The sequence below is a fragment of the Tachyglossus aculeatus genome, chromosome X1, assembly GCF_015852505.1.
Source record: "Tachyglossus aculeatus isolate mTacAcu1 chromosome X1, mTacAcu1.pri, whole genome shotgun sequence".
Classification (NCBI taxonomy): domain Eukaryota; kingdom Metazoa; phylum Chordata; class Mammalia; order Monotremata; family Tachyglossidae; genus Tachyglossus; species Tachyglossus aculeatus.
In genome coordinates, this window is record NC_052101.1 from 121,397,519 (window position 1) to 121,424,934 (window position 27,416).

Below are 27,416 nucleotides of genomic sequence, written 5' to 3' on the forward strand. Positions count from 1 at the left end.
TTTGAGCTGTACATATAGTTGCTAAAAATCCAAAAAATAAGCCCAATAATGCTTCCAGTACCCAGTGTTAGGCACTTCAGAGGGAAGCATTACCTTTCCCAGACCAGTAAGAGACTGTTCAATGAATGGTGGCCTAAATTGGGCATAGAGTACAGCACAGCACTCTAAGGTCCCTTAGTAGTTTCAGAATTAATGTTCCCTCCGAAGGGTCTACCACATTTTCAGAGAGTAAAGATAGTCCCTGGGGGAACCGGGTAAAAGCTGCTATGCAAAATTAGCATGGGACCAAAGAAAAAGTCCCGAAAGAATTCAAATCATATTCAAAAGAAACCAGGCTGTGGACATGTAAAAGTCTGAAGTAAAATGGCCCAGTGAAAATTCTATAAGCCAGTGACAAATTTGGTGGATTTTTTTTCCGAACCATATTTGCAAGGCTAAACTAAGGCTAGAAGACACAGGAAAAAATATTTGCACCCACGCGGCTACTTCAACAGGCCAAATCTTGACCGTTCTTTAACGCAGAATGAAATCGGGTTTTCTGAGAGACACTTACTTGAATACTTTACAGTTTTTCTCGGTATGTAGTCAAGGAGGGATGCTTCCATCTGTTGTATTAATCCACAAACAAAACCAAGGAAAAGGACAGCAGTGGAATTGTTCATTTTCGGATGTTCGGCTGCAATAAAACCTCCCCAGTTTTAGTTTTTAAATGCTAAATTTCTTGTCAAAGCAGACATTTGACCATTCTAGCTATTTCTGTAACTTGTTTAACTCTTGCTTCTTTTGAAAGTATTTTTTTTCCAGCAATCTCCTTCGATATGCCCTAAAATTGAAAGCAGTTTAAACAATAGTTTCGTTACCATAAATTTTATGACAAAGGCATAATCTGGGCCACTAGAAACCATTTCTCTCGAAAACAGAAACCGTATTTTACTCGGCAGTTGTCTGGCCTAATTCTCATCAGACAGCTGCACAGCACATGTGACTCATTTTTGATCAGAGAAAACTGTTCTTCTGGCACAAAATGTAGCTGCTTTTACGTGGGATTTCTTAGGAATTGTGAGTTTTAACTCAGCTCTCTTTTTTAGATTTGGCCCACATTTTGGCTCTGGCACTTTGGGAAAGGGGGAAAAGTTAAAAATAAAGTACTGGAGCACATATGAATCTACTGGGCGGAACGCTAAGGGAGGGCCAAATTCCACCTAAGGTACCTAACTAAAGGCAAAGAATCAATGGCAACAGGCACCATACCGCCTTTTCCGCACAAACCACAAACATTTGAATCCCTAATGAATTTGCCCTCCAGTCATGTTAGAAATTTAGCAAAAGAAAAACTGGCCCGAGGTCAACTACAATTACCGGGATACTGGTCACAGCTAGATGCATTTTCTCTTTTCCCAGGCCAGATGCACGGTAAAAATGCTAGTTTCAGTGGCCGTGCTATCATTTACAGGGAGTTAAAGTCTGTGTGCTCTGGGAAGAGGAAGATCAACACACAATGCACCACTTTAAAACCGCTAAACCATCTAAAATTTCGATTCTTTCTGGCTCTAAAGCACCTTCAAGGATGAAGGGTAAATAGGAGCGTTTTACAGTTTCTTTTAGCAAACACATCTTTAGCCAACACTTAAAACCCCCCTCCCCAACCTGAACAGATGTTTAACAAAAGTCTTCACTTGATTATTTCAGATCCCAGAGTGGATTACCTAGACCCTCCACTCCGCCCCGACCCCTCAAACTGACGTTTTTTTTCTGGAGGGGGAAGGGAGGCGGTTGATGGGTTTACTATTTTGAAACCAAAACCGGCTTTTGAGGTAGGAATAAGTAGCCGGAGCACAAGCTCTCCTGGTGTGTGCCAGGAACGATCTGCTGGTTCCCTCACCTACCTTCCTATTAGGCCTTAATTAAAAAGGTTCCCTCCCTTCTCTCAGGCTGGGGAAAACGGTGACTAGCTCTTGTGGCCCCAAACCTGTCCCTCGGTCCTTGCAGGGGAGGGGCCTGCCTTTGGGGAAGGGCGGTGGGTTGGGCTCTCCCGGGGGAAGAAGAGGAGAGGGAAAGGGTAAGGAGGGCAGGACTTGAACTCCCCACCCTTTCCACTTGGGTGTCATCCAAGCCAGAAGAAGTCGGTTAGTTGGGGGGGGGCACACATGTTCACGTAATCACTCGCCCCCCGACCACGTGACTCCCCCCTCCCCCCACTAGCCCGGTGACCCGCGGGGCTCGAAAGCAGTTTTAGGTGATGAAGGCGAGGATGGGCCACCGGCAGCCCCCCTTCCCGCTTCCTCCTCCTCCTCACTTCGCAGCTTTCGCTCCAGCTTCCTTGAGCTGCTTCGCAAGAGGGAAAGCTTCATGAAGCCAAGTTTGGAGGAGGAGAAAGCGAGAGGGTGTGGATGAGAGAAGTCTGGAAGTGGCAGGTGGGAAAGGGGAAGAGGCCTACTGAGGCACCAACATGCTACGTGCCCAGTTCTGCCGGAAAAACAACAATAATGATAATTTAAAAAAAAACAACACAAAACCACCCAAACCCCAACGACTAGTAGGCGTTGCAGATGCGCCCAAGTAGGGAGAGCCAAGTTTCCCAACTGGAATGTTAAGAATGCATGGAATCAAGCGGGGAAAGAAAGGGTGGAATCGGGTCGGATGGGTAGAGACCGAATCAGTGAAAGCGCTACACGGCAGGGAGAAGAACCAGGCAAAGACAGTTAGAAATCACAGTAAGCCCTGGTTAGAACCCCAACCAGTCCTTGAAAGAGAAGCAGAAGGCACAAGCTCGGAACCAAATATCAAGGAGCCGGAATGTCCCAGTTTTGTAATTGGGACACATTCTAGCTGGTTTGGCTGCTGTGACCAATATCTAGATATATAGATTTTTGTTTGTTTGTTTTTTAAGTGATCGCCTGAGAAATTCCTGCTGGCACGGGGCTTACCTTCATACCCTAACGAATGGGTTCTTGAATCCAGTAAAACATAAAGCATCAAGAAAGGAGTTTGGGGGGGAGGGAATTGAGAAATCCTGAGGAATGAGAGACGATATTAAAATTCACCAATTTACAAGGCAGATGAAATGTCCTAATTTAATGAGATGACCACAAGGAAAAAGCAGCTAGTGTAGGTTTTTTTTGCAAGAGGCACTGTTTGAAGACGTGGGCGTAAAACAGAATCCACTAGGAATGGAGAGAAGTGGAAGAGAATCAAGCTAGAAAACATTCATTTTTCAACTTGCGGAAAAAAGAGAATGCTGCCCCTTTCGCTCCCCTCCCCCTTCCCACCCACCAAATGCCCTTTTTCCCTCTTCAGTCTCACCCCTCCCCCAAACAGAAAAAAAAAATACAGGAGACCATCCATTAATAATAAAAGGCCACCAAATTAGCAAGGCTTTCGAAATGGCTCGGCTAACTTTAAGAAAACATCGATCAAGAAGTGGTGGGATCGACTGTGGTCGGAGCAGATGCCCATCTGGAAGAACGCTTCCACTGAGGAGCCTTTAAGACATTATTCTGAAGTTTTTACTACTGTCCTTAAAAACTAATTAATACAACACTAGGTTTACCTGAAAGGCTGCCTGTTGCCCTGGGTCTTGCCACAAGTGACAAGGGCTGGAACTTCAGACTGTCCCACATTCTTGAAAGGCTGGGAAGCAGGCCCCTCTTCATCAAGGACCTGAAGCTGTGCATCAGGCTCCTTCGGATGGCATCCTTCAGGACGAAGCATTTCAATGCATCTTCAGATGCTGTATTGTTTGGGCTTTCTTAGGCCTTTTCATTTCATTCAGGAAGCCAGAGGCCTTCAGGCTTGAGCAAAGAAATTCTTTTCTAAAGTGAATTTAATTGTTAAATGCGCAACAGAAATTCATTTGACCCTTCTCTCTCACAATCTCCTTGAAGTTATTCAACCCTGATCTGCAGGGATGTTTGAGGAATGAGAGCAGGTCTGTTTAGTCAGTCCTTGGCTTCTCTACTGAGACTGCCGGGCTTAATCAGTCTAAAATAGTTTCGTTAGGGATAGCTCGCTTTTAGGTTTTGAACCATATAGTAACCAGCACCTTTGTACGTGAACATACCAGTAAGCACTACTAGATGTTGCTTTTAAGCAAGAGAATCATAAGTAATGCTGCTCCATTTGTACTTTAGCTTCACGGTAAAGACGATGATGATCCTGTTTCCCAAACCCTGGCCTAGCTTTTCGTTTTCCTTTGATAAGTATCGATTTTTAAAGTTCAGGGTATCTTTTTTCTCCTAAGAATTTCTCAGCCAGTTGACTGATTGCATACAGTGCAGCTGTCAGGTACAAAAGCTTTGCATTTGTAATAAACAGCATCTTTGCTGTGGGGGGGACGGGGACATGGGGGAAGGAGATGATTCCAAGACTAGTCAGTGAAGCAGTTTCTGAAAGATAAGGCTGCCACACTAACACATTTAATTGACGGAAACCTCCTTTCACCCCAGCAGAATTCTTACAGCTGTCCTCATTTCCTCCCTTGCATGCTTCTTCCAAAGCACTAAGTGTCGAAGACCTGGATGCTCTGGTAGAGATAGAGTTGCTATCAAGGGATAGCTGTTCACGGCAGTACAAATAAAACTGGTTTACAAAGAGCAAGCTTTTTGAAGTCTGATCCAGCAGGAGCTCTTGATCCATTCTCTAAAAGTAGTTTGACTGTGGTCTTTGGCCAGAAAGTCACCGAACACCCCACTTTTCTGTAAAGGGTGTTTCTATGAGAAATGGATTTTTACTCAGCTGAATGGAGCCTGAGGGGGTCCAGAAGCCATTAAGATCAAATCTTTGCTGAAAATTAGGTAATCTAGGATAGCGTTTCCTAGAGTGGGGTCCTCCTCGGTTTACAGAACCATCACCCCATTTGCCCCACTTCGGCCTCCACAAAACAGATACGACAGTGTGTAAAACGTGAAAAGGGATGTGCGAAATCCAGGTAGGTGACAATGAAAGAAAACATGGGCTATGTTGGGTTTATGGCTTCCACCATAAGATGAATTTTAAATGTATTAACACTCTGAAGGGAAAACAATGAATTTTATTTGCCTCTGGTGTATTCGGATTTTAACGGAGGCTCAGCAACCTAAATAGTACTAAGGAGTAGCAGGGAAAGCCATTTTATAATACTTGAAAATCAGGGCTTCCTGATTAACAAACCTCTTATTCCCAACCCTTCCTTCAAATGATGAATGCACACAATACCCAGCTGTTTAATAAAAAATCAGAACTTCCTGCTTAACAAGTCTGTCATTTCCAGCCCTTCCTTCAAATGATGCATGCACATAATACCCAGTTGTTTAGAAGGATTTTCTCCTACATTTCAGACATGCAGTTAAAGTACCATACAAATTTCATTGTCTTTCATTCATTTTTGCTATTGTTTCCCTATTAGCATTCAGTAGCTGGAACCTCTTTCCTTTTAACATTGAGAGCTAATTTTCCTACCTATTAACATGAACCTGGCCATGACAGTGCGGCTGCCAATTTGTTTCAAAGAGTCACTCAAAACAGAAAGCAAAAAAGCACAACAGTTGTTCTTATTACTTGGTCAGTGATAAACACTTCTCATAACCTATTGAAGTTAAAGAGTTCGTTTTTTTTTAAAGGTAGCATTCTGTACAGACACAGGCTTCGGTGGAATAGATTTTTTTCCCCCCTTGTCTCCAGGAGGTTCTCAACTCATAAAGAGCCCTATTTTCCTCCAGGATTTTGGAAGATTTTTCTCTTCGGGCGAGGACCAGACAGAGCTTCCTCTCAAGAGATGATCAACTTTCTTGTGATATTGGGATGGAAAGCTGAATGATCACAAAAAGATTCCATCCTTTTGGGGGTCTGAGTTACTTTCTGTTATGGGGGTCTCATTCTACTACCTCGGAAAGCTTGGTCGGAGGCTCTCAAATCTCTGTACAGTGAAAGACATACTCTTTCACTAGGTTTGTACTGATGAAGATGAATCAATAGAATGTGGTAAAATTTCCCCTCAATGGGCACAAAACAAAGCTTCGTTGGGTCATTAGTTACTTTCCTTCTACACCAATAAAATCAAGGAAGCAATGTTTTTTTTCCACCTTCAATATGACCCATTCGGAGGGATTAGCATCACAAAAAAGAAATAAAGAGACCCTTTATGCTTTCTTAGAAACAGTCACTATGAAGCCAGTGGAGCAACTGGGGAAAATAAGGGGGAAAAAAACAAAAATCAAAAAGCTGGGAAACAATTGGCAAACAAAGGTAAGACAACAGCAAAGAATAAGATTCTCCCTCCAAAAACCTGTGCCGTTTAATTTGGGGGGGTAACCCAAATTGCATTTACCAGCATCAAAAAATGCATTATAACTTCCCCCTAATTGGGCCCATTTACAAATACATCATAGAAAGCATAAGGAATCATTTTTTCCTCTTCATTTATTGTAGATACTAAAAGGTTAACAACTTTCACAACTTAATACGTCTACTAAAAAAGAAATTTCCATTATGTGACAACATAAGTATCTTCTATCATTAGTTTAGCACTGCCAATTTACATGGAACATAAACGTCAAAAATTTTCTACAAGATTACCGATGATTAGAACAAACCAAGAGACAGTAATCACACCACTGAAGTAAGTTAAAATTTTCACTGATGCTTGTAGTCTTCATGGAAGAGACCCTGGAAACTAAAATGACAGAAAAGAAACTAGTGACTTCAACAAGGCAATGTATTTGCACAATAATGTTTTTTTGCTTGTTTTTTTTTTTTTTCACTCAGAACAACCTGCAAAAGCAGGTCAAATAAGGGAGAAACTCCTTTTGCAAAGGAGAGTACGGTCATCATTAGTAAAACAAGATTAAAGTGGTATGTGGAAACCCACTTGAGAGCAACTCTAGAATCTTAGCACCAGGGCTGCTCTGCTGATATCTTGTTCCAAATCCAAGTTTGGTACAAGAAAGATTGACCATACTACAATTTATACAGGGCACAGGTGATGATTCCCCCAAGAACCACAGTTCACATTTATTGTCAAGACTGCATTATACTTCAGTAAATTGCTTTAAAATGAGCTGAAATCAGTAGGGAACATCGCCTGAATATTTACAATTTCTCCAGCCTACATAAGTAGGTTTCTTAGCTAAAGTACACCAAAATGGTTCTCAGCTCAAACCCAAACACCCTACAATGACGATTAGGGACCAGGTGGCTGAGAAAGTGGAAATGCCCCAACTCATGTGAAACAACACTTTGAACTGTGTTATTTTATTTGCAGACAGCACTGTACGTAGCCAAAAGAATGAACGTGCTTCCAAAACGTAAATGGGAAAGAAGAGGTGAACTGGAAACGTGTGACTAAACCAAACAGCTGTAAATAGTAATAATGGTCATTTAGTTCCTGAGCTCCAAAGAAAGATTTACACCCATATTAGTGGGGATTAGAAATAGCGCTGTGGCTACCAGCAATGATTCCATAGAGCTGTACTCTCAACTGACCGTGACCGATCAACTCCTAGTGCAAAAGACCATTTATACTTTTTTATCCAACACAATGGTCTAAGGATCGAGCGGGAAAAAGTGCAGGGAATGCACTTCCAGGTAGCCGTTCTGAAAAAAGCCAATGCGCTGCTGCAGCTGTAATATCATGCAGTTGATCTGGGGGCGGGGGCGGGGGGGAGGGGGGAACCCTTGTGTGACACAATTGCGTGGTTTATGGTTTTTATACAATTCTGAGTAAGAGTAGGGTTAAAAAAAAATCTCCCTGAAGCATCTTCAAACCAAGTCAAAAGAAAAAGGTCAGGATTACCAGGTGAACTTTAGCTTTAAAAACTCTGCACTCCCAGCCGCCTCGACACTTCCAACTCCTCAGTATTCGTGTGCAGACGCATTTGCCAGTTGGCAGAGAAAGATGCCCATACCAGCACAGCTGAATACTTTTTGCAACCATTTATAGTGTACTTTGGCCTCTTGCTGTTTCAAGACAACAACAACGGGGAAGGACGTGCATGGCCCACGAACATGGCTTTGCGGTAACCATATTCAGTCAGTGCAATAAGAGGAACCTGGTATTCACAACCTGAGTAAATTCTTTGCTTTAGAAAAGCAATCGCTCTTTAAAAAACAAAAGTGAAAGCATTTCTTTCTACTCCGTCATTTTTCAAAGAGAACTGATTACATTATGTCCTCTGACCTTATAGTCAAGTCAGAAAGACAGCTGAATCAGAGGATCCCAAGTTGTCTTGCATATTAACACTTATTTAGAAATTTTGGACACTGATGCTTTGTGGTAAAAGATTTCACTTCCTGTACCATCTGAATGTGGCATGTAGTTACAAGAAGCATGGTGCTAGATGAAATAAGACTGCAATCAGATTCCTCGGAGTAAGAACAGAGATGTGCTTGAAATTCCACTGTAGACTTTTTTTTTTTTTTGCCCTTGGAAGACGACTATAACAAAGTAGTCCTTTGCCTCTGGTTAACACCCCCCAAAAATGGCGTCATGATTAATATATCAAAAACAAATCACAGAGGGGAGAAAATGTGCAGGCTATAAAGAAAAACCTATTTTTAACCCAAAAATAATTTGTAGGATTTAAAATCTGCTTGTGAATTCTGCAAGGCCATACAAACTGGAGAAAGGTCAAACTAATTGACTGTCCCCATTGACCATGGATCTAACACACTGCTGCTGAAGTTTAATGAGTCTGTAAGACATAGTGCAGGATACAAAATCCAAAAGGGGAAATAAAACACTTTTCAGATTCCATTTCTTCTTAGGAACTTCAAATAAGGCTCTAAATGGACCAAAACATTTTGTATTGATCCTTGGACTTACACTTCGAGACTTTCATCTTCTACTTAAGTCCAGCAAGGCAATTAAAGAATGAAGTCCACAAAACATTTCTGACCTGTTTTCTGTCAGCAAGGCAGACACTCACTAACAGAAATCTTCTAGAAAGCAATGTTCAATCAGACCAGAAATAAATTCTTTTTTAAGTGCTGTTTGGAATGAGAAACCTGACAGTGTCTTCAGCATTTGAATTCCAATGATGTTTTAAAAAGCACAGCACTAACTTCTTGGAGGACAACATAAAGTAGACTTTGTTCACTTTTATGTTTCCCCAGAGTGAAAAAGAAAACTCTGAAAGAGTTGGAAAAGTCTTGTGGTTCTTTGACGGTTTAAAGTACCAGCCAAAATCATGCTGTAAAAACATTTTTTTTTCTTAAATGAAAATCTTGGCACCAGAGATGGAGACTGCTTCTCTCATGTATGCTCATTCTCTACGCCAGTCCCCCACACAATGGTTTGGCCTGTTGGGAATGCAGGTCTGTCACAGATTTCTAGGGTGACTGCCTTAGGGCTTATTTCTTTAATCAACACTTGAGATCTGTTTGGCGAAGAGAGAACTGTTTTGCCCAAACCCGGGGGTCCAGAGATCCTTGGAAAAAAAATAGTCATCGGAAAAAAGAACCGCAAAGCCGAAGCGGGGGGGCGGGGGTGGGGAGGGGTCATCAGCACTACTGAAACTCAGAAAAGAAAAATGGGGAATTGGAGAAATATTTCATTCTCAGGAATAGATGCAGACTGGTTAGGTGTGGTCCCCCTTTTCATTTCTTTTTTTCTGTGTTCTCACTTAAATACTTTTAGAACCACAGTCTTCTCCTGGCCAATGAATGGAATGTCTTTCTTCCTGTCCATGATATTTAGTAAGCTTTCTTCATCTGTGAGATAAAATTTTAGCAAAACAAAGACACAAAAGGGATTTCAGAGAGCCAAAACTCCTTGTTTTTTCCATGTAAGTTGGCATCAAAGTTGTTAGCTTGGACATTAGGAATAAGGCTATTACTTAATCTTGGTACAGCTTGATGGGTACGTCAACATTCATGTTTGCTTTGACAGAACAAAACTCTTTTCACACTGCCAGGGTTATTAAGCTAAAAGTCATAGGAAGCCCTGTCAAGCAGCAGCTTTGGTACATATCTAGATTTTTCTAGCACGCACTTCACTTCTTGTGTTAAACCTAGAAAGGAAGAGGTTGAACAAAATCTGCATTCTGAACATCTCCTGCTTTCTATAAAACACTTTTTTAAAGTATCTTTGGAAGCATAACATTTCTATTTCTGATCAACTGAAATCTCTTTTCAAACTTGAATTGTAACGAAGGCAGCAATTCAGGAAATGAATTTGGCCAGGCACATACCTATTTACTTGCTCGTTTTTGCCTGTACATTTGTATCATTCTTTGACGGAAGACATCAAATGTATCTTCTTTATTTGCTTGCCCTTCAACACCCAAGCCCTCCCCTGAAGAGGTAGTTCCCCTAGGGAGTAAAACTGACAGTTAGTACAGGAGTTTGGTGCTTGAAGTTATTTGCCTAAATGCAGAACACAATTAAAACAACCAAATATAGTACTTTCAAATGTGCACAGGTAACCAAGAAGTATGCATGCTAGAATTACAAGTAGGAGAACTAGCTACAGTTTTTCGGAACATCTTAAAAAGAGAAACAAAAAAGGACATACCTTGGTGTAGGAACACTTACCTGCTTTTAAAAATACATACAGGAATCTCCGTTTGTTTATGCTGTAGACATTCTGGGTAGTATTACCTGACAGATTCTAAACTTTGCTTTAAACTAAATATCTGCTGGAACAGGTGTTTTAAAGTAGTACTCCAAGGGTTTATTTAATACTGCTTGGCCTCTCTGCTTTCTGGGACCATGAACTCTGCTAAGTAGGAAAAGGGTGCTAGGATTCACCCACAGAGAAGACGTGCCGGTATTTATTAAGACAGTCTCTACAGTATTAAAATTGCTAACTCAAGAAGGTAAGTAGTCACATGCTCTTAGGTTTGGAGCCTGAATAGTTAAAACATTTTCCCCTTAATTTTACTGGTTGCTTTTTCAAAGAAATCTAAAACTTTGAAACTAGGAATCCTGATCTCAGATCCTGCTAAGGTGGAGGAATAGCTGATTTTCAAAGCTTTAAGCAAACAGGCCTCACTTTCTCAAAGCACCCAAGAAACAAGAGATAAACTGTTCTTTTCCCCCCCGGCACTCTGAGGCTTCCTCACTCTTACAAAGCCATCTACAGGTTTTTCACAACCTAGGACTCAGGGAGGACGTGCCAGAGAGCATTTTAACCCCCCTCGGCAGAGGGCAGGAACTAGGAACACATTGGAAAGCCATGCCTCACTCAAATAGGCTGGCAGGGGCGAGATCACACTCTCCTTCAAAAAAAAAAAAATCAACAAAATTCAGTTCTTGAACTCCATCAGTCCTAGGAGGAAGTAGCCCATTCTGGGATTTGCGTTTGATCCCATAACACCTGCCATTTTGATCTCAGTTTACTGTACTTCTGAAGTTTGTTACCATTACATACAATTTTACGGGCTCTTTGATTCCTTTCCCTCTTGAACCGAGACCATAACCCTCTTTCCAGCCCATCTTCCGGAGCATCTGGAAACCCACATTCAAGCTTGTCAGTCTCTGCTGAGCAAACTCTGTGTCCTTTGGCTTCTGCTAAGGAGAAAAAAAAACACAGAACAAAGTAAAGCATTCTAAATTGCAAGACGCCACATATATATTTCCTTCCTAGAAAACCCAGACACTTATACATCTTGGGATGCTTGGGCAAATACGTTTCAAAGTAACACCCAAGTTAGGTGGCAAGCTAAAGGACATGCAGTAATAACAGGTTTACGCTGTTCTCAAGTATCCAAATACTCTGCCAAATGGTCTCTCGGAGAAAATACCATGGAAAGCGGATGGGTGGCAAACCTTAACGGAAAGAAGCCACGAAGGGAAAAATAACTTGGCAGTTTCCTGGGCTCACCTTCTCCCTTCCTTATAAGTCCACTGCCTTACTCATGCAGGGTTTAATCACAATTAGTATTAGTTTGCTTTCAGATAACCCGGGGATAAGCAGCAAGGCAGCTTTCAAAGATTTCTCCCCACATCCACCCTTTCCCCTCCTTCTCCCCATCTTTCTCCTCTGCCCTCCCTCCACCTCACCACGGAGAAGATGCTATAGAAATCGAGTGGTTTATCTTGCCGTGAAGATCCTCACGTCGCTATACTATTTCCCCTATATGTAATTTATTTGAATGTCTCTCCCCCTGGAAACAAGACATTCAAATAAACTAGATAGGGGAACTTGCGCTTGGATCTGTGACCTTTGGGCATTTGATGTTCACACCCCACAGCACTTATGTATTTTTAAATTACATATTCTAAATTATTTATATTAATGTCTGTCTTCCCCTCTAGACTTTAAGCTCGTTATAGGCAGGGAATGTGTTCGGTAATTCTGTTGTATTGTAGTTTCCCAAGCACTTAACACAGTGCTCTGCACATAGGAGGCACTCAATAAATTCCATGGATGACTGAGGCTGTTTTTTTTTTAAATAGCGTTTGTTAAGCGCTATGTGCCAAGCACTGTTCCAAGCGCTGGGGGGATACGAGGTCATCAGGCTGTCCCACGTGGGGCTCGCAGTCTTAATCCCCATTTTACAGATGAAGTAACTGAGGCACAGAGAAGTTAAGTGACTTGCCCAAAGTCACACAGCTGACAAGTGGCGGAGCCGGGATTAGAACCCATGACCTCTGACTCCCAAGCCCGGACTCTTTCCACTGAGCCACGCTGCTTCTCTGTTGGCTCCTTGTGGGCAGCGATCATACCTACCACCTCTGTTGTAATGAATCAATGTTTGCTGTGTGCAGAGCACTGTACTAAGCGCTCGGGAGAGTACAATGTAATAGAGTTGGTTGAAATTTCCTGCCCACAACAAGCTTACAGTCTAGGAGGAGATGCAGACATTAATAGAAATAAATTACAGATATGTAAGTGCTGTGGGGCTCAGAGGGGGTGAATAAAGGGCACAAATCCAAGTGCAAAGGTGATACAGAAGGGAGTGGGAGAAAAGGAAATGAGGGCTTAGTCGGGGAAGGCCTCCTGGAGATGTGCTTTGAAGGTGTGGCGAGTGATCGTCTGTCGGATATGAAGAAGGAGGGCGTTCCAGGCCAGAGGCAGGACGTGGGGTTGAGGTCAGCGGAGAGATTGTTGTATTGTACTTTCCCCAGGGCTTAGTACAGTTCTCTGCACACAGTTAAGTGTCCAATAAATGTCACCGATGAACTGACTGATGAACATTCACAAGTCTATCCCCACCACTACTTGAATATATTGATACAGCCTAGCTGGTCCCTAGAGGTCTTAAAAATGAATGCCGTTAACAGGGATGTGGGCAATTCCCCCTCTTTTAATGCACTGATCTACTAATGGTGGATGCGATTCTTGAACCAAAGTCTTCACGTGGCCACCTGTAAACAGTCAATTTCAAAAGTGTTTTAGTAGAAGGACCTTGTTGAGAAGTTGAAAAAAGTAGGACTTACCTTCTTCTTGGGAACTGGACGACCCCGTGGCCTATCGTAAGCAATTCGCACAGGCTCATGAACTACCGAACAAAAAATCAACCAGGGGACAATCAACTTTCTGCCATTTAATTCATACGAGTAAACGACAAACATGACTCACAAACTCTACAACCACGCTTTGGTAAGGATTCCCCCCCTCCCCCCCCCCCCCCCCCATTTGTGGGATTTCGGGAAAAGGAAAGGGGTGTTTACTGCCTCTAAAAGTGGCAACTTGCAGCTGTCCTTTTAAGTCCCTGATTGTCCTGTGGTTTGCTGCCACCCATACCACTCTTCTGCTTCCAGGGCCACTATTAATGGATCCCCACAGATGGTGTCCCAGACCCCCTGAGCAGAAGCATAAGCATAACACTAGGCCGTCACACCTCAAAGCTGTAGCAAAGGCGGAAATCCCTGGGATTTGAGCCAGAAGCAGGTGTGCCCCTCTTTGGCTTATATATCGGGGACTGCTGATGCCTATTCACCAGATATTCTTGGTATCGCAAGCCTGGGCGTTGTTGGTTTTCACTCCACTATTTCATATAGCCTGAGAGTTTCTGGGGATTGACACTTAATGAAATGCAAAAATACCAGCTCCCGCTATTAATTCACTTTGCTGTGCCCAGCGTCTTATGTTGCGCTTTTCATGTCAAGCTAGCTTTTGACAGGAAACAGAATACCCTATGAAAAGTGGTCAATTTACCGAGGATTAGCTTAAAAAGATTAACAGCAAGGCTCCATGGACGGACAAAGGGCCATGTGAACACATATTTTTGTTTTATTCTGAGAAAAGTACCAGCAGTTTCCAGCGAAACAGGGATGGATTCAAGACCGTGTCAATTACCTTTAGGCTCCTCTATGAGGCACACCCTCTTGGGTGCCGGGATCATGCCAACTTTTAGGGACTTGCTGCTAATTCTCTTTCGGGGGAAATGGGAACTCGTGGAAGAAGGCTGGGACAGAGCGTTCTGGGCGTCCTCTGAGGTGAACCCTTCCGCCTGAGATGCATTTGCAATATCTTCAGTTTTGGAAGACACCTCCTGAGACGGGGCCTCTTCATCCTCTTCGTCGTCTTCCTCCTCCTCTTCTGGCCCCAACTCCATTTCCTCGATCTCAGCCTCTTGCTGGGAGGGATCCTCCTCGAACTCTAGTTCGTCCTCCTCTTCCGCCTCCTCTTCCTGGTCTGAATTGCGATCCGATTTGGGGCCATCTCCAACTTTTGCTGTTGCTGGAGTGGGCGTGAAACTGATGGAGGGACATAGTTCATACACTTTCATTCGGTAGAACTTAAAAGCAGAACTTTTCTGGTCATGTAGAAACCTGATTGGTGAAGGAAAATGAAATGTGGTTAGCTTGCTACGGGATGTTTTGGATTGTTACCGATTGTTATGGTAGTTGAAATCTGTCTGGAATGGTAATCCCCAATGGTTGCCCACCCTCCTCAACAAACTCCTTATTCGTGGTTTAAAGGCACTCAGTCAGCTCATCGCCTCCTACCTTACTTACCTCGCTGAGGTCCTGTTACGCCGGCCCGCACATTTCGCTCCTCTAAACACCAACCTGACTCTCTGTACCTCAATCTCGTCTCTCCTGCTGCTGAGCCCTTGGACATGTCCTCCCTGTGGCCTGGAATTCCTTCCCCCTTCATATCCTAAAGACCACCACTTCCCCCAACCTTCGAAGTCCTCCTAAAATCATATCTCCTCCAGGAAGCCTTCCCTGACCAGGCCCTCCTTCCCCTTACCCGTCCTCCCCTCTGCGTTACCTATACACTTGGATCTGTACCCCTTAAGCACTTGATAGTCCCTCCACCCTCAGCCCCACAACACTTTCATTCATTCAATCGTATTTATTGAGCGCTGACTGTGTGCACAGCACTGTACTAAGCACTTGGGAAGTACAAGTCGGCAACACACAGAGGCGGTCCCTTATGCTGCCATTTCCCCTTTATGTAATTCATTTTAATGTCTTTCTCCCACTCTAGACTAGAAAATTCCTGTGGGCAGGGATCGTGCCTGCCAACTCTGCTGTACTGTACTTGCTCCAAGTGCTTAATCCAGTGCTCTCCACAGAGTAAGTGCTCAATAAATACCACTGGTTGACTGACTAGTGGACTAGATGACCTCTGGGTATCCCCTCCTGTCTTACACTTATGATCTGCTGGAATAGGTCATAGGACAGTGCCCTGCACTCTAACAGTGTTGATGATCATGGTGCGCAATGAGACTAAGTCGTATAGATAAAGGCAAGCCGATGAAACCCTTTTTGTTACCTTTTCCTTCTGCCCGCTATCTCCACGTCCTCACAAAAACCAGCATGGCCTAGTGGAAAGCACACGGGCCTCAGAGTCAGAGGATCCTGGCCCTGCCAACTGCTTGCTATGTGACGACGGGCAAATCGCTTCATTTCCTTGTGCCTCGGTTCTCCTGTTCTCCCTCCTCCTCGGACTGTGAGCCCCAAACAGGACAGGGACTGCGTCCAACCTAATAAACTCATATCTACCCCAGGACTTAGAATAGCGTTTGACACACAGTAAGGATTTAAATCACCCCCTTTTTTTAAAAAAAAATGCTGTTAATCAAAGCTACAGACATCCCCATCAAGAGTCGATGTCATTGTCATCAGTAAGTGCAGAGCATGGAGCAACAGTTTTCCTTACCAGTCAATGGGATTTACTGAGTGTTTGTAAGGTGCAGAGCACCGCACTAAGCGCTCAGAAGGGGACAACACAATAGAGTCGGTAGACCGACCCCTGCACAAAGGAGCTTACAGTCGAAAGGGATCGTAGGCCTATGAGCAAAATCAACTGGTTAAGAATTAGGTTCCACACATGGAGCTAATACAAGGTATATTATCTCTTGCATAACACAATATAACAATGTGAATATGATGGAGGGCTTCCATGTCTTGACAGACCTGCAACCATTAAGAGCTAAAATAACAGACAACATAGCCAGTATCTGTAGCACACGACAAAAATCCCATCAGTGGCTCAAGTCTTTTAAATATTTTTGTTCAATTTAAACGCCCCAAAGAAAAGCCTTTCCCACTGTCAGGCACGTAAGTATTCTAGTTGCTCTTTACTGACGGGAAAGATGCAACTTCGCAGACGGTCTGAATTTGTCTTAAAAGGCACTACGTGAGAAGCAGTAATAACTTACCACAGGTCTGGGTTGTCTGCACTGTTCTCTATACTAAATTGCTCAATTTCTGGTCCCACCTGGGCAACAAATTTTGCCAGTTTCTCGGCAGTTTCCATCGTTTTGGCATCCACTGCAAACGACAAGACATCAGTCAGAAATTCTGAGCTTCCTGCAAAGGAATCCTGAAGAGGCATAAGGGTGGGTGTTTGTCTCAAGGCAGCTTTGACTTTCAGGAGTCAATGTCCAATCGTCACTTACCATCATCAAACTGCGAGGGCCGTGAAATGCCCACTGTCTCTGCCGCCGCTGCTGCTACTGAGGGAGCGGAGACATCCGGGCGGGTGCTGCTGTGAGACCTGGAAGCATTTGAGGCCGAGCACTTCTCAGAACTGTTTATCTCTGCCCTAGAGGTCTCTGCCCGGAACGAGCCTTGAGCATGCTTGCCCTGGTGTTTCAGCATAGTGCCAGCAGAAAGCAGGGTCTGGGTCCCTACTGTAGATTTCCTCATCCTCCAGCCTCCGATTCCGTGGTTCGCGTGAAGCCCAAGCCTCTTTCTCGGAATCAACCTCTTCTTCAGGTTTCTGACTTTCCTGGCATACACCATGGCCCTGACTGCACATTCTTCCGGAGTGGGCTTGTGATCCCCTCCTTTTGGGGTCTCCTTCACCCGCTGCATGTCTGCTAGCTTTAGTTTGTAATATTTATACTCCAGGCTATCCTCCTCAGACAAGAACCTATGTAGGAAAGGGTACAGATTACAGAATGCACTAACACATATCCCCATTTCCCAGACTAGGGCCTACTAAACTATGACCCAACTCTGCTTTGGCAAGTGCTTTTCAACGGTCGGAGAGTGACGTTAAACAATTTGGTCGGTGCCCACCTGGCAGTGATTTGGCTCAAGTGAGGCGCGTTCACTGAAGGAATATTAGGCATATTGACACATGCTTCCCCACAAGTCATAAACACAGAATGGATTAGTTGTGGTTATTCCCAGAGCAGAGTTAGGGAGCTATCCAAGAAGGAAGGGCCAGCAGAACCCAGGAATTTAGGACCAAGCCCCACTCTTTGGGGTTGGGGCTGCCACCTTTCCCCAACACTGCTTTACAATAGGATCATCTCATTTCCCAGGGTCCAACCTCCACTGGGCCCTGGATCAGAGCTCTGGCTGATGTGACCTCCTGAAAATGGCGGTGACACCTCTGCCCTCATCTGTCCGCATTCCTGGATTAGTGTCTCAGACGAAACCCCCAAATTTGGAACCCATCATCCTGTGGTCGGAGAACCCGGGGTCCTCTGCACTTTTAACTCTGTGCTAACCCGGGCGGTCCCTGCTGGCCCCTCATTCCTCAAAGCTTTAGAGACGGCATAACCTGACCCTTGAACAGATTCCTGATACGGTCACTTGGTCGGGAGCTCTGCAGATTGCTCCAGGCTTATATCCCTGAGCTGATCTGATCTTTCCCTCTCTGCCTTATCTGAAATGCTCTGGATTTTCCCCTTGCATTTCATTCAGAACCTCAAAAAGCACTGTATGAGCTTGAAATGGGCCTGAAGGTCCCATTTCTGGGGACCGGGCAACCCAAAACCCAAGTGGGTTTGGGCCAGACTAAGGCACTCCTCAGTGCTCCCCAAATCCCCCTTTAGTCAAAGGGGGAGGGCGAAGGAGGGGCAATGCAATAAAGCAGCTGAGGCGCTACTGCATATATATGGGGTGCATGCATGCAGTGTGCCTCCACACCCCGCCCCCTCAGATATGAGGGGCTGGCCCCCTTCCAGCTCCGATCTAACCTGGGTTCAGACTGGACTGGGTGCGACAAGCTAGATGGGAAAATCTGGCTTGTGCAGGACACTACAACTCCCTAATTCTCGATAGTTCCTATCTACTGTCATATAATAATAATAATAATAATAATAATAATAATAATGATAATAATGATGGCATTTGTTAAGCGCTATGTGCAAAGCACTGTTCATATATGTTCCTGTTGAGAATTCACATCCGTAACTCACTCACATCCTCCACCTTACAGGGTCCACACCATGGCTTATATTACAGGGTTTCATAATAGAGAAGCAGCGTGGCTCAGTGGAAAGAGCACGGGCTTGGGAGTCAGAGGTCACGCGTGGGTTCTAATCCCGGCTTCGCCACGTGTCAGCTGGGTGACCTTGGGCAAGTCATTTAACTTCTCTGGGCCTCAGTTCCCTCATCTGTCAAATCATCTCTCCCTCATCTCTCCCCCTTTTAGACTGTGAGCCCACTACTGGGTAGGGACTGTCTCTATATGTTGCCAACTTGTACTTCCCAAGCGCTTAGTACAGTGCTCTGCACACAGTAAGCGCTCAATAAATACGATTGATGATGATGATGATGGGGATTAAGACTGAGCCCCACGTGGGTCAACCTGATGACCTTGTATCCACCCCAGTGCTTAGCACGGTGCTTGGCACATAGTAAGCGCTTAACAGATACCAACATCATTATTATTATTCTAGAAGAATTCCACATTACAGATTCCCACAACACGTGTTCTCATTCATTTTTCTTCTTTGGGAAGGACTGTTTGCCAGCTAAAAACTTGCTTTAGATATACAAACAGCTTTCCTTAAATCATTAGAAATTCCAGACACCTACAGTTGTGCGGAACAAAATGGAGTTCACATTACCTATAACTGTCAAACTGCAGGAACAACGACAACGATAATAATAATAGTAATAAAAACAATAAAGCCCAACTTTCCCAGGAGTAAAATGCTTGTTCATTTAAGATCAATATTCCCACAGTATTCACTCAAGTACTATTGAATGCACAGGAAGGAAGCCATATATTAATTGGTACCTTGGAAGAATTAGTTAATCTCCTAGGGGCAAATAGTTCAATTCTAGAAAACAGTTAACCCACTGCAGCATTAGACGGTCAACACGGAAAATGAAAATCCTGAAGAACTTTCTGGCAGATTTCCAGACACCCTTTCTGCGTCTTAACAGTAATAATCATGGTACTTATTACATGCTTACTACGTGACAATCACCGAATGAAAAGCACAAGGGTAGATACAAGACAACCAGATCGAACACCTGGGGTCACAATGGTGGTGGTCTAATACTTCATGCTCCAGTGCTACTGTAAAACTTGACACTATTCATTTTTATTGCCTAAATACCTACCAAAAATCAGGATTCTTCTTTTGAGCAGCTCTCTCTTTTGGAGTTAGGGTACCCTCATTTATAGTCTTCACTAATTTTTCAATTATCTCTACAACTTTTCGATCTGCCCGCTGTGGGACTGTAACAAATAATAAATAGAACGGTTGGTCCGGTTATTACAGTGAATGGAACGGTTAGGGCGTCAAACCAGGCTGTCATCGCTTAATCGGGGACTCCAGAGAAATCCATACGCAACTAATCAGAATAGGTTAGATCCTCAATCTTGAAACTGGCGCTTACAATGAACCTGATGATGGGGCTTGCTATTTCTACACCGATCAACAGGGCCAAACCCTGGAAATAGTCCAATTAAACCCAGGTCATGTTTGCTTGGGACAAATCTAACCGCAAATTCCAAAAAAAAAAAAAAGGAAATAAAGAAAAGAAAAAGATCACGTAATATTCATGTCGCCCAATGGCACTAATGGTATAGGACCTCAGCTAGTCACCTAGATAGGGCTGAAAAATAACCAGCTGCGGTGTTATGCGGACACAGAATATTTTTGCCGTGACAGGGCATCCTCCTGCTTACCTTCAAACTAGCCCAGAAGTCCACCCAATTCAGGGGTGGGCCATCATTTGGGCTCGAAGCAAACTTACCGTGCGTTGCTACCGTCCGCGGGCCGGACGGCAGTGACGAGGAGGGAGTGTGAGGAGGTGGAGGAAAGAAAGCATACAAGTGCGGCAGCTCCTCCCTGGCTGCAGAGCAAGGTCTGGCCTTGGCCCACCCCCACCACCCCCGAGTCAATCAATGGGTATTGCCCAGAAATGCTGGCAGCCTTTTGCTAGAGAATCTTATGTGGGCCAGGTCTATTGTACCCAGCCTGCAGAGGGGCATGCTGCTACAGAGTTTGGTTCAGGCAAACTCAGACAGAAGGCCTAGCCTATCTCACTTCAAGCTAATGGGCATGGCCTATCAGCTTTGATGCTGAGATCCAATTTTGTGGGGGGGGAGAAATGCCCCGTAGTAGTTGGAGCTATATTTCCCAGTAGCCCTGAAGACAGCCAAACACACGCGGCAGCAGCTGCTGAAAATGAGCCCCAACCAACTTCCAGTCCTGTTTGGCTTTTGCTCGGGGCTAGAACAGGTCCCGAGCCAGGCCTGGAGAGGTGGGTCCAGAGGGAGCTGGGGCGGAGCAGGCCCAACTCACACAAGACCCAGTTTCTGGCCCATGTTGTGCTCTACTGTGCTCTCCTCCTGCTCCAAGAGGAGACAATTCTCTTCAAAAAGCACCTGCCCTGTGCAGACACAGCCAAAGAATAATCATTAGGGGAGAAACAGTTACACAACTGCAGGGTAAGAGGAGTTTACAAAGGACAGTTGTCAAGTAAGCTTTCTTTTGAGGGGGGGAAAACTTACCAACCAGATCTGAACCGGTACCGGGGTAACACCTTTAAAAAAGGAAAATGAAACGCTGGTTCCATTTTTTGTTAAGCAATGGAAGAGGCTAAACGAGCCCAACGGAACTCGTGAAGGATGGCTCAATGGAAACTGCACTCAACCATCCTTATGAGGCTGGAGAGTGAGTTGGAAGGGGGGGGGAAGGGGAGCTGGGGAGGTGCAGGGGGTTAAGACGATCGATGGGAAGGAGGAATGAGAAGCTTCCTCAACCCGGAACAGGATCACCACCAGAATTCAATGACTTCTCGGGACCTGAGTGAGCCGGGTCATCAGGATCTTGTGTTTAGCCAAGACCTGGAAAAGGTCAGACGGAGTCGTGGGGAGAGAGGGTACTGATGCTGTTGCAGTAGCAGCAGCAGCACCAGCAGTAGCTCTGATACCTTCTTAGAATGACTACATAGCCCACGCAGGACCAGACCGGACAACCAGGACAACACTCTGAGGCGCTCGGAGTCGGTTAGGAAAGAGGCTGGTGGACAGAAAAGAAGATTCCGCTCCTTAAACACCGCCCCCACCACTTCCACCCAGCTCTCAGATTCCTTTCATCTAGATCGACAACATCATCATCATCTCAGGATCGTGACTTTGGCCAGTTTGCCCCACCGGCCTGAGGCTTTGGTCGCCAGGTCTTTGGCCGGTTCAGTTCTCAGGATGGTGACTTTGGTCGCCCCAAGTCACGGGAGTATTGATTTCCTGGCAAATTCAGAGTCAGGGAAGCCCTGAGCTCAGATAGGTTTTATACAATTATTTACCACCCAATTTTGCTTTTTAAAAACCTAAGACGTCAAAGAGGGGGGGAAAAAAACCTCTAACCACTGATGATGAATCTCATTACGACGAAACGTCAACCAGGAGAGCTATACACGAAAAGAGCACACATATTACCGGCACACTTCTAGCTCTTCTTAACTTACCGTCACTTGGCACTTCTGCCTTAGCTTTCGGTTTTGCAGGAGGAACAGGTTTCTTAACCTCTTCTTGAGGCTCAGTTTCCACTTTCTTCATCTGGATCGGATAGCCGCTTTTCTCCAGCCAGGCTTTCAAATTCTCAATATACTCTCTTCCAAACAAAGTCGAATCGTCAAAATTTGGGAAGGCCGTTGGAACCGGAGCCATTTCCTGGAGTCCGACCGCTTCTAATATTTTCTCTTGACGGAAATTGGAAGCTAAGGAGAAGGTCTGGCCCAAAAGCGCCAGAGACTTACGGCACAGGGAATTGGTGGTCTCGAGAGCACCGGCCATTTCCGCGGGATTACTAAAACCCTTTGTCTTGATGCTTAGCTCGTAGGCGTTGCAGGCCATGAGCAGAGGAGTAACGCTTTTCAGAAGGCGATCTTGGAGCTTCATCATGTACTTGTCGAACGGTTTGATGATTTCAAAGAAGCAGTTCTTGGTCTTCACAGCCCCTTTATCCAACAGCATATTTAAGAATTCATTATCGACCTTGGGCGTCTTCAGGGCTGAGTGCTTTAAGCACTTGATGCTAAAGAAACAAAAATCTCTGTGCTCCGGTTTTAACGAGCACTTGAACGAGGCCAACATTTTAGCACAGGTCTCGGTTTCCAGATCAAAGAGCGTCTGAAACAACTGTGAAAATTCAAGATCGTCCTTGATGGTGTGGAATCTAGCCCACTTGATGATTTCCATTCCAAATGTAGAAAAAATGTCCGACTTGTCCACCTGATCGAAGTTGAGCTCTCTTCTGGGGGGCCGGGCCATCTTCTGATTCGGTTTCGGGATCGCCTTCCTTAAAGGATGCTGGTTAGGCTGGTTCCTTTGGACGGCCCCGGGGTTCAGGTCAGGCCGCACGGTCGACCGGACAGTCGGCTTCCGGGGCCGCTGGAGTTTAAACTTCTGAACGACTCGAAGGGGAGTTGGAGGGGGTACTTTTTTAGCGTTCCACTTTTTCAGGGCGGCATTGGTAACTTTCCTGACGTCCCCTTTAATCACTTTGGCTCGAAGGGCACCTCTCGTCATCTGCTTGCCCTGAAGAATTCTGCCCTGGTCAACGCCACCTCGGCCGCGACCTCGCCCTCGTACTCTAACCCCTCCCCTACCCCTTCCTCTTCCCCTGTGCATCGGCTGCTGGAATTCGGATTCCGACTCCACTGAATATTCCAGGTCGTAATCTTGACTTTCCATGTCTATGTACTCATCCTCTAAAAGCCCGGGGGACCTAAAGTCACCCAACATCTCAGAAGGACCAAAGTCACCCTCCCGAGACCACGAGGGCTCCCGAGAACTCGGGCGGCCAAAGTCACGGTCCCGAGAATCGGGGCGGCCAAAGTCACGATCCCGGGAGCTCAGGTGGCCAAAATCCCGGTGCCCAAAGTCCCAGTCCCGCGAGGCGAACTGGCCGAAGTCACGCTCCCTGGAGCTGGGGCGGCAGAAATGCCGATCCCGGGAGGCGGGGCGGCCAAAGTCTTCGTGGTAGTAGTTGTCGTCGCTCATCCGGGGGCTGCTGGACCGGAAGGAGGGCCCCGGAAATTCATCATCCCTGGGGTCGTCTCTCCAACTGCCACGGGGATGGTGCAGGGAACCTTCATGGGAGTATCTCCCATCGTCATGAAAACTGTCTTCATACCGCTCTGCTCTAGATCTTGGGAGCGATCTTGAATGACCTAGGGTGAAAAATGTAAAAGAAAACAGAGAAGATACTGTGAATAAAAGGGACTGCGAGTCCACTGTGCAGATACTGGACACTCAAGGAAAACAAACAAAAAAAGCAAATGCAGTGTCAGGTAACGAGTCGAGGGAGAGTATTCTGTCTTTTGTGAACTAAAATTCTCCCAAGAGTGATTCATAGTCTGAAACCTTTTTTGGATGCTGACTCTAAACATTTGGAAAAATACCTTACCCGAAGCACTTTGGATTCAACTGACTCAAAGCAAGGCCGTATTTTCTGGAAGAAGTGAATAAATTTATATTTAGCAAAAGCGAAAGGAGGAAGAAAGCGAGGGAAAAGGGGATGAAAAATGTAAGGAAGATAGGGACATTGCTGTTACGGAGCAAGGGAAGGGAGAAAGAGATCAACTACATCAAAGGAGGGCGTTTTGGGAGGCTCCTAAAAACTTGGGACATGAGCCTCCCACTCTAGAAGATGCCATTAAGCATCTCCAATGGCTTATTCATGAATAATTTGATGCAGGCCTTTATTGATTTAAACTAATGTATGCTCCCTCTTGAGTAAAAGTACGCAAACACTGCCAGCCATTTCAGTTAGAATCAGGGTGTGCATTTCAAAGTCTTACTTTCGATTCAGGGTAAATTCAGGATACACATTTGCAAGAGTTACTTTCAGAGACCTTACAAAATAGAGCCTTGTAAAACTAGAGTCCCTACCTCCTTACCACCACCCTTTTCATCGCCTCTCGAAGGGGCCCTGGCAGTGGTGGGATTCTAACCTATTTTTACTGAATTGTCATTTTTTGTGGTTTACCACGATAAATAAGCAACACACTCATACCCCCCGCCCCGCCCCCCGCAACCTATATATGAACATGCAAGAGACTCAACTCAGGACAGCAAATTGACTTACTTCAACCAATTTTCCATTTATAATTCAATAAAGAGCCTAACCTAAATTACCTTGAGACTTAAACTGATGGACAGTGTCTTCCATAGCATCACCGTGATCCATGCGGTATCTTTTAACTTTTTCTTGTACTACAGCATCAAACGTCTCCCGTGTGATTCGCCTAGAGGCCATTCTGCCCTGCTTTAAGAAAGAGACATTGCTGGAGCTTCTCATCATTGAGTGCATTTATAGAGTGCAAAACACTGAACTACACCCTTGGGGAACATTCAAAGTAGATGTGGTCCTTGCTCTCAAGAAGCTTACACCCTAAAGGCCTATCACATTTTTAACAGATCCTTATGTAGATAAATAATAAGCCGCCATTGGTATGTACATACAATTGAATAAGAGACAGTAAACAAAAGTCAGGAGCAACTGTCATTTGTTGTTCAAGTCATTTGTTGTTCAAATCAGCGTGGCTCAGTGAAAAGAGCCCAGGTTGGGAGTCAGAGATCATGGGTTCTAATCCTGGCTCCGCCACTTGTCAGCTGTGTGACTTTGGGCAAGTCACTTCACTGGGCTCACATTTTAGACTGTGAGCCCACTGCTGGGTAGGGACTGTCTCTATATGTTGCCAACTTGTACTTCCCAAGCGCTTAGTACAGTGCTCTGCACACAGTAAGCGCTCAATAAATACGACTGATTGATTGGGCCTCAGTTCCCTCATCTGTAAAACTGTGAGCCCCACATGGGCCAACCTGATTACCTTGTATCTACCCCAGCGCTTAGAACACTGCATGGCACAGAGTAAGCACTTAGGGAAGCTGCGTGGCTCAGTGGAAAGAGCACGGGCTTGGAAGCCAGAGGTCATGGGTTCTAATCCCAGCTCTGCCACTTGTCAGCTGTGTGACTTTGGGCAAGTCACTTAACTTCTCTGTGCCTCAGTTACCTCATCTGTAAAATGGGGATTAAGACTGTGAGCCCCAAGTGGGACACCTGATCACCTTGTATCCCCCCCAGTGCTTAGAACAGTGCTTCACACATAGTAAGCTCTTAACAAATGCCATCATTATTATTATTACCAAGCGCTTAGTACGGTGTTCTGCACACAGTAAGCACTCAATAAATATGATTGATGATAATAAATGCCATCACCATCATTATTATTATTACCATAGATATAAATTAGGGTCGGTTTACCGGGGTATCTTGGAAACTACAGAGCTGGGAAAACAACCCAGGGAGCGTTCAGTCGGGAAGTACCAATCAATCCTATTTATTGAGCGCTTACTTAGGCATTACTTAATCAATCAATCAATCGTATTTATTGAGCGCTTACTGTGTGCAGAGCACTGTACTAAGCGCTTGGGAAGTCCAAGTTGGCAACATCTAGAGACAGTCCCTACCCAACAGCGGGCTCACAGTCTAAAAGGGGGAGACAGAGAACAAAACCAAACACACTAACAATACAAAATAAATAGAATGGATATGTACAAGTAAAATAAATAAAGTAATACCAGAAAACTCACGAAGAAACAACATTGCCCACCTCTAAACCATTCAGTGGGAAGCCCACTAAAATCGCTTAAGTTTCTGGAGCGACAGCGCCTTGCGAAAGTCGGGAGAATGTAACCTACGGGCAGGAAGGGGGAAAAAAAGGGGAAGAAGAGAAATGACATCCACTTTCCCCGGGCACCGAGCCAACACTGAATTAACGGCAACGTCAGGTAGTCTTTTAGACAGTCTTTTAGACCGTGGGCCCACTGCTGGGTAGGGACTGTCTCTATATGTTGCCAACTTGGACTTCCCAAGCGCTTAGTACAGTGCTCTGCACACAGTAGGCGCTCAATAAATACGATTAATGATGAGGGTAGATAGAGAAGCAGCGTGGCTCAGTTGGGAGTCAGAGGTCCTCATCATCAATCGTATTTATTGAGCGCTATGTGCAGAGCACTGGACTAAGCGCTTGGGAAGTACAAATTGGCAACAGGTCATGGGTTCAAATCCCGCCTCGGCCGCTTGTCAGCTTGGGTGACGGTGGGCGAGTCACTTAACTTCTCTGGGCCTCAGTTACCTCATAAATGGGGTTGAAGATTGGGAGGCCCACATGGGCCAACCTGGTCAGCTTGTATCCTCTCCGGCGCTCAGCACAGTGCTTTGCACGTAGTAAGCGCTTACCAAATATCAAAAAAAAAACGCAGAAGCGTCGGCTCCTCACCCCCCGCCGAAGGAGGGAAGAAAAGCGGACCTGCCGAGGGGCAGAAAGGGCCGATGCCGCCCCCGGGCCTAGCGGATGGCGGCAACTCCCAAACCAGCGCCACAGGTACCGCCCGCGCTGCACCGCGCATGCGTCTGCGCTACACCGCGCATGCGTCCGCTCTGCACCGCGCATGCGTCCGCCCCGCACCACCTCCTACGCCCACGTGACCCCGCGAGGCGGGAACAACCAGGGCTCTTCGCAGCAGGGCGGGCCGCGCCGCCATTACGCAGGCGCAGTGCCTCCCTTCCCCCTCCCCCCCCCCTCAAAGAATCCCGCTAGCAGGCACCGAAAACACCCCTGATGAGCCTCCGAAACATAGCAAGGATAAGGATAAAATCATCGTGCGTTCCCCCCTCACCCCAGCCCGCTCCTCCCTTCTGGTTCCACCGCGGCTCACCGCCTCCGCCGCCACCGCCACCGCCGCCGCCGCCGCGGCTTAGCCCGTCGACGCCACCGACTGCAAAATGGCCAACTGCGCCTGCGCGGGTGGACGGGGCCGGACGGTGGCCGCT

General features: G+C 45.5%; 2 protein-coding genes across 8 annotated transcripts in view; both read right to left on the minus strand.

Annotated features, from left to right (window-relative positions):
- Positions 1-3,870, minus strand: part of LOC119950218 (semaphorin-4E-like) — a 31,445-nt gene extending 27,575 nt beyond the window's left edge. For 2 of the 3 annotated variants that reach the window (XM_038772362.1, XM_038772361.1), the window contains exons 1-2: positions 3,551-3,867; positions 554-676 (exon numbers count right to left, since the gene is read on the minus strand). In XM_038772362.1, coding sequence (XP_038628290.1) covers positions 554-676; positions 3,551-3,674 — 247 coding nt within the window. In that variant the 5' untranslated portion in view covers positions 3,675-3,867. Of the gene's footprint in view, positions 1-553; positions 677-3,550 lie in introns of all 3 variants that reach the window. The other variant, XM_038772363.1, reaches the window with a different exon arrangement.
- On the minus strand, positions 672-27,328 carry SUGP2 (SURP and G-patch domain containing 2). 5 transcript variants are annotated; one of them, XM_038772358.1, is made up of 12 exons: positions 27,302-27,328; positions 26,194-26,277; positions 24,716-24,842; positions 22,042-23,748; positions 19,687-19,804; positions 16,776-17,251; positions 16,536-16,647; positions 14,219-14,694; positions 13,357-13,418; positions 11,345-11,484; positions 10,164-10,284; positions 672-823 (listed from the first exon to the last, which is right to left on the minus strand). In XM_038772358.1, the coding sequence occupies exons 3-11, from the start codon at positions 24,834-24,836 to the stop codon at positions 10,164-10,166; spliced, it is 3,333 nt and encodes a 1,110-aa protein (XP_038628286.1). In that variant the 5' UTR covers positions 24,837-24,842; positions 26,194-26,277; positions 27,302-27,328; the 3' UTR covers positions 672-823. The 5 variants fall into 5 exon arrangements, with proteins under 5 accessions (XP_038628286.1, XP_038628288.1, XP_038628283.1 ...); XM_038772360.1 differs by lacking the exon at positions 672-823 and adding an exon at positions 6,422-6,649 and having other exon boundaries at positions 11,345-11,481; XM_038772355.1 differs by lacking the exon at positions 672-823 and adding an exon at positions 6,422-6,649.
- Between the last annotated feature and the right edge of the window lie 88 nt (positions 27,329-27,416).

Coding starts and splice junctions, on each gene's coding strand:
- SUGP2 (XM_038772358.1), bottom strand. CDS start 24,836: ATGGCCTCTAGGCGAATCACACGGGAGACGTTTGATGCTGTAGTACAA. Junction 16,648..16,775: donor GCCCTCGCAGTTTGATGATG/GTAAGTGACGAT, acceptor TGTCGTTTGCAG/TGGATGCCAAAACGATGGAA. Junction 10,285..11,344: donor ATCAAAGAGCCCGTAAAATT/GTATGTAATGGT, acceptor TTTACTCCCTAG/GGGAACTACCTCTTCAGGGG.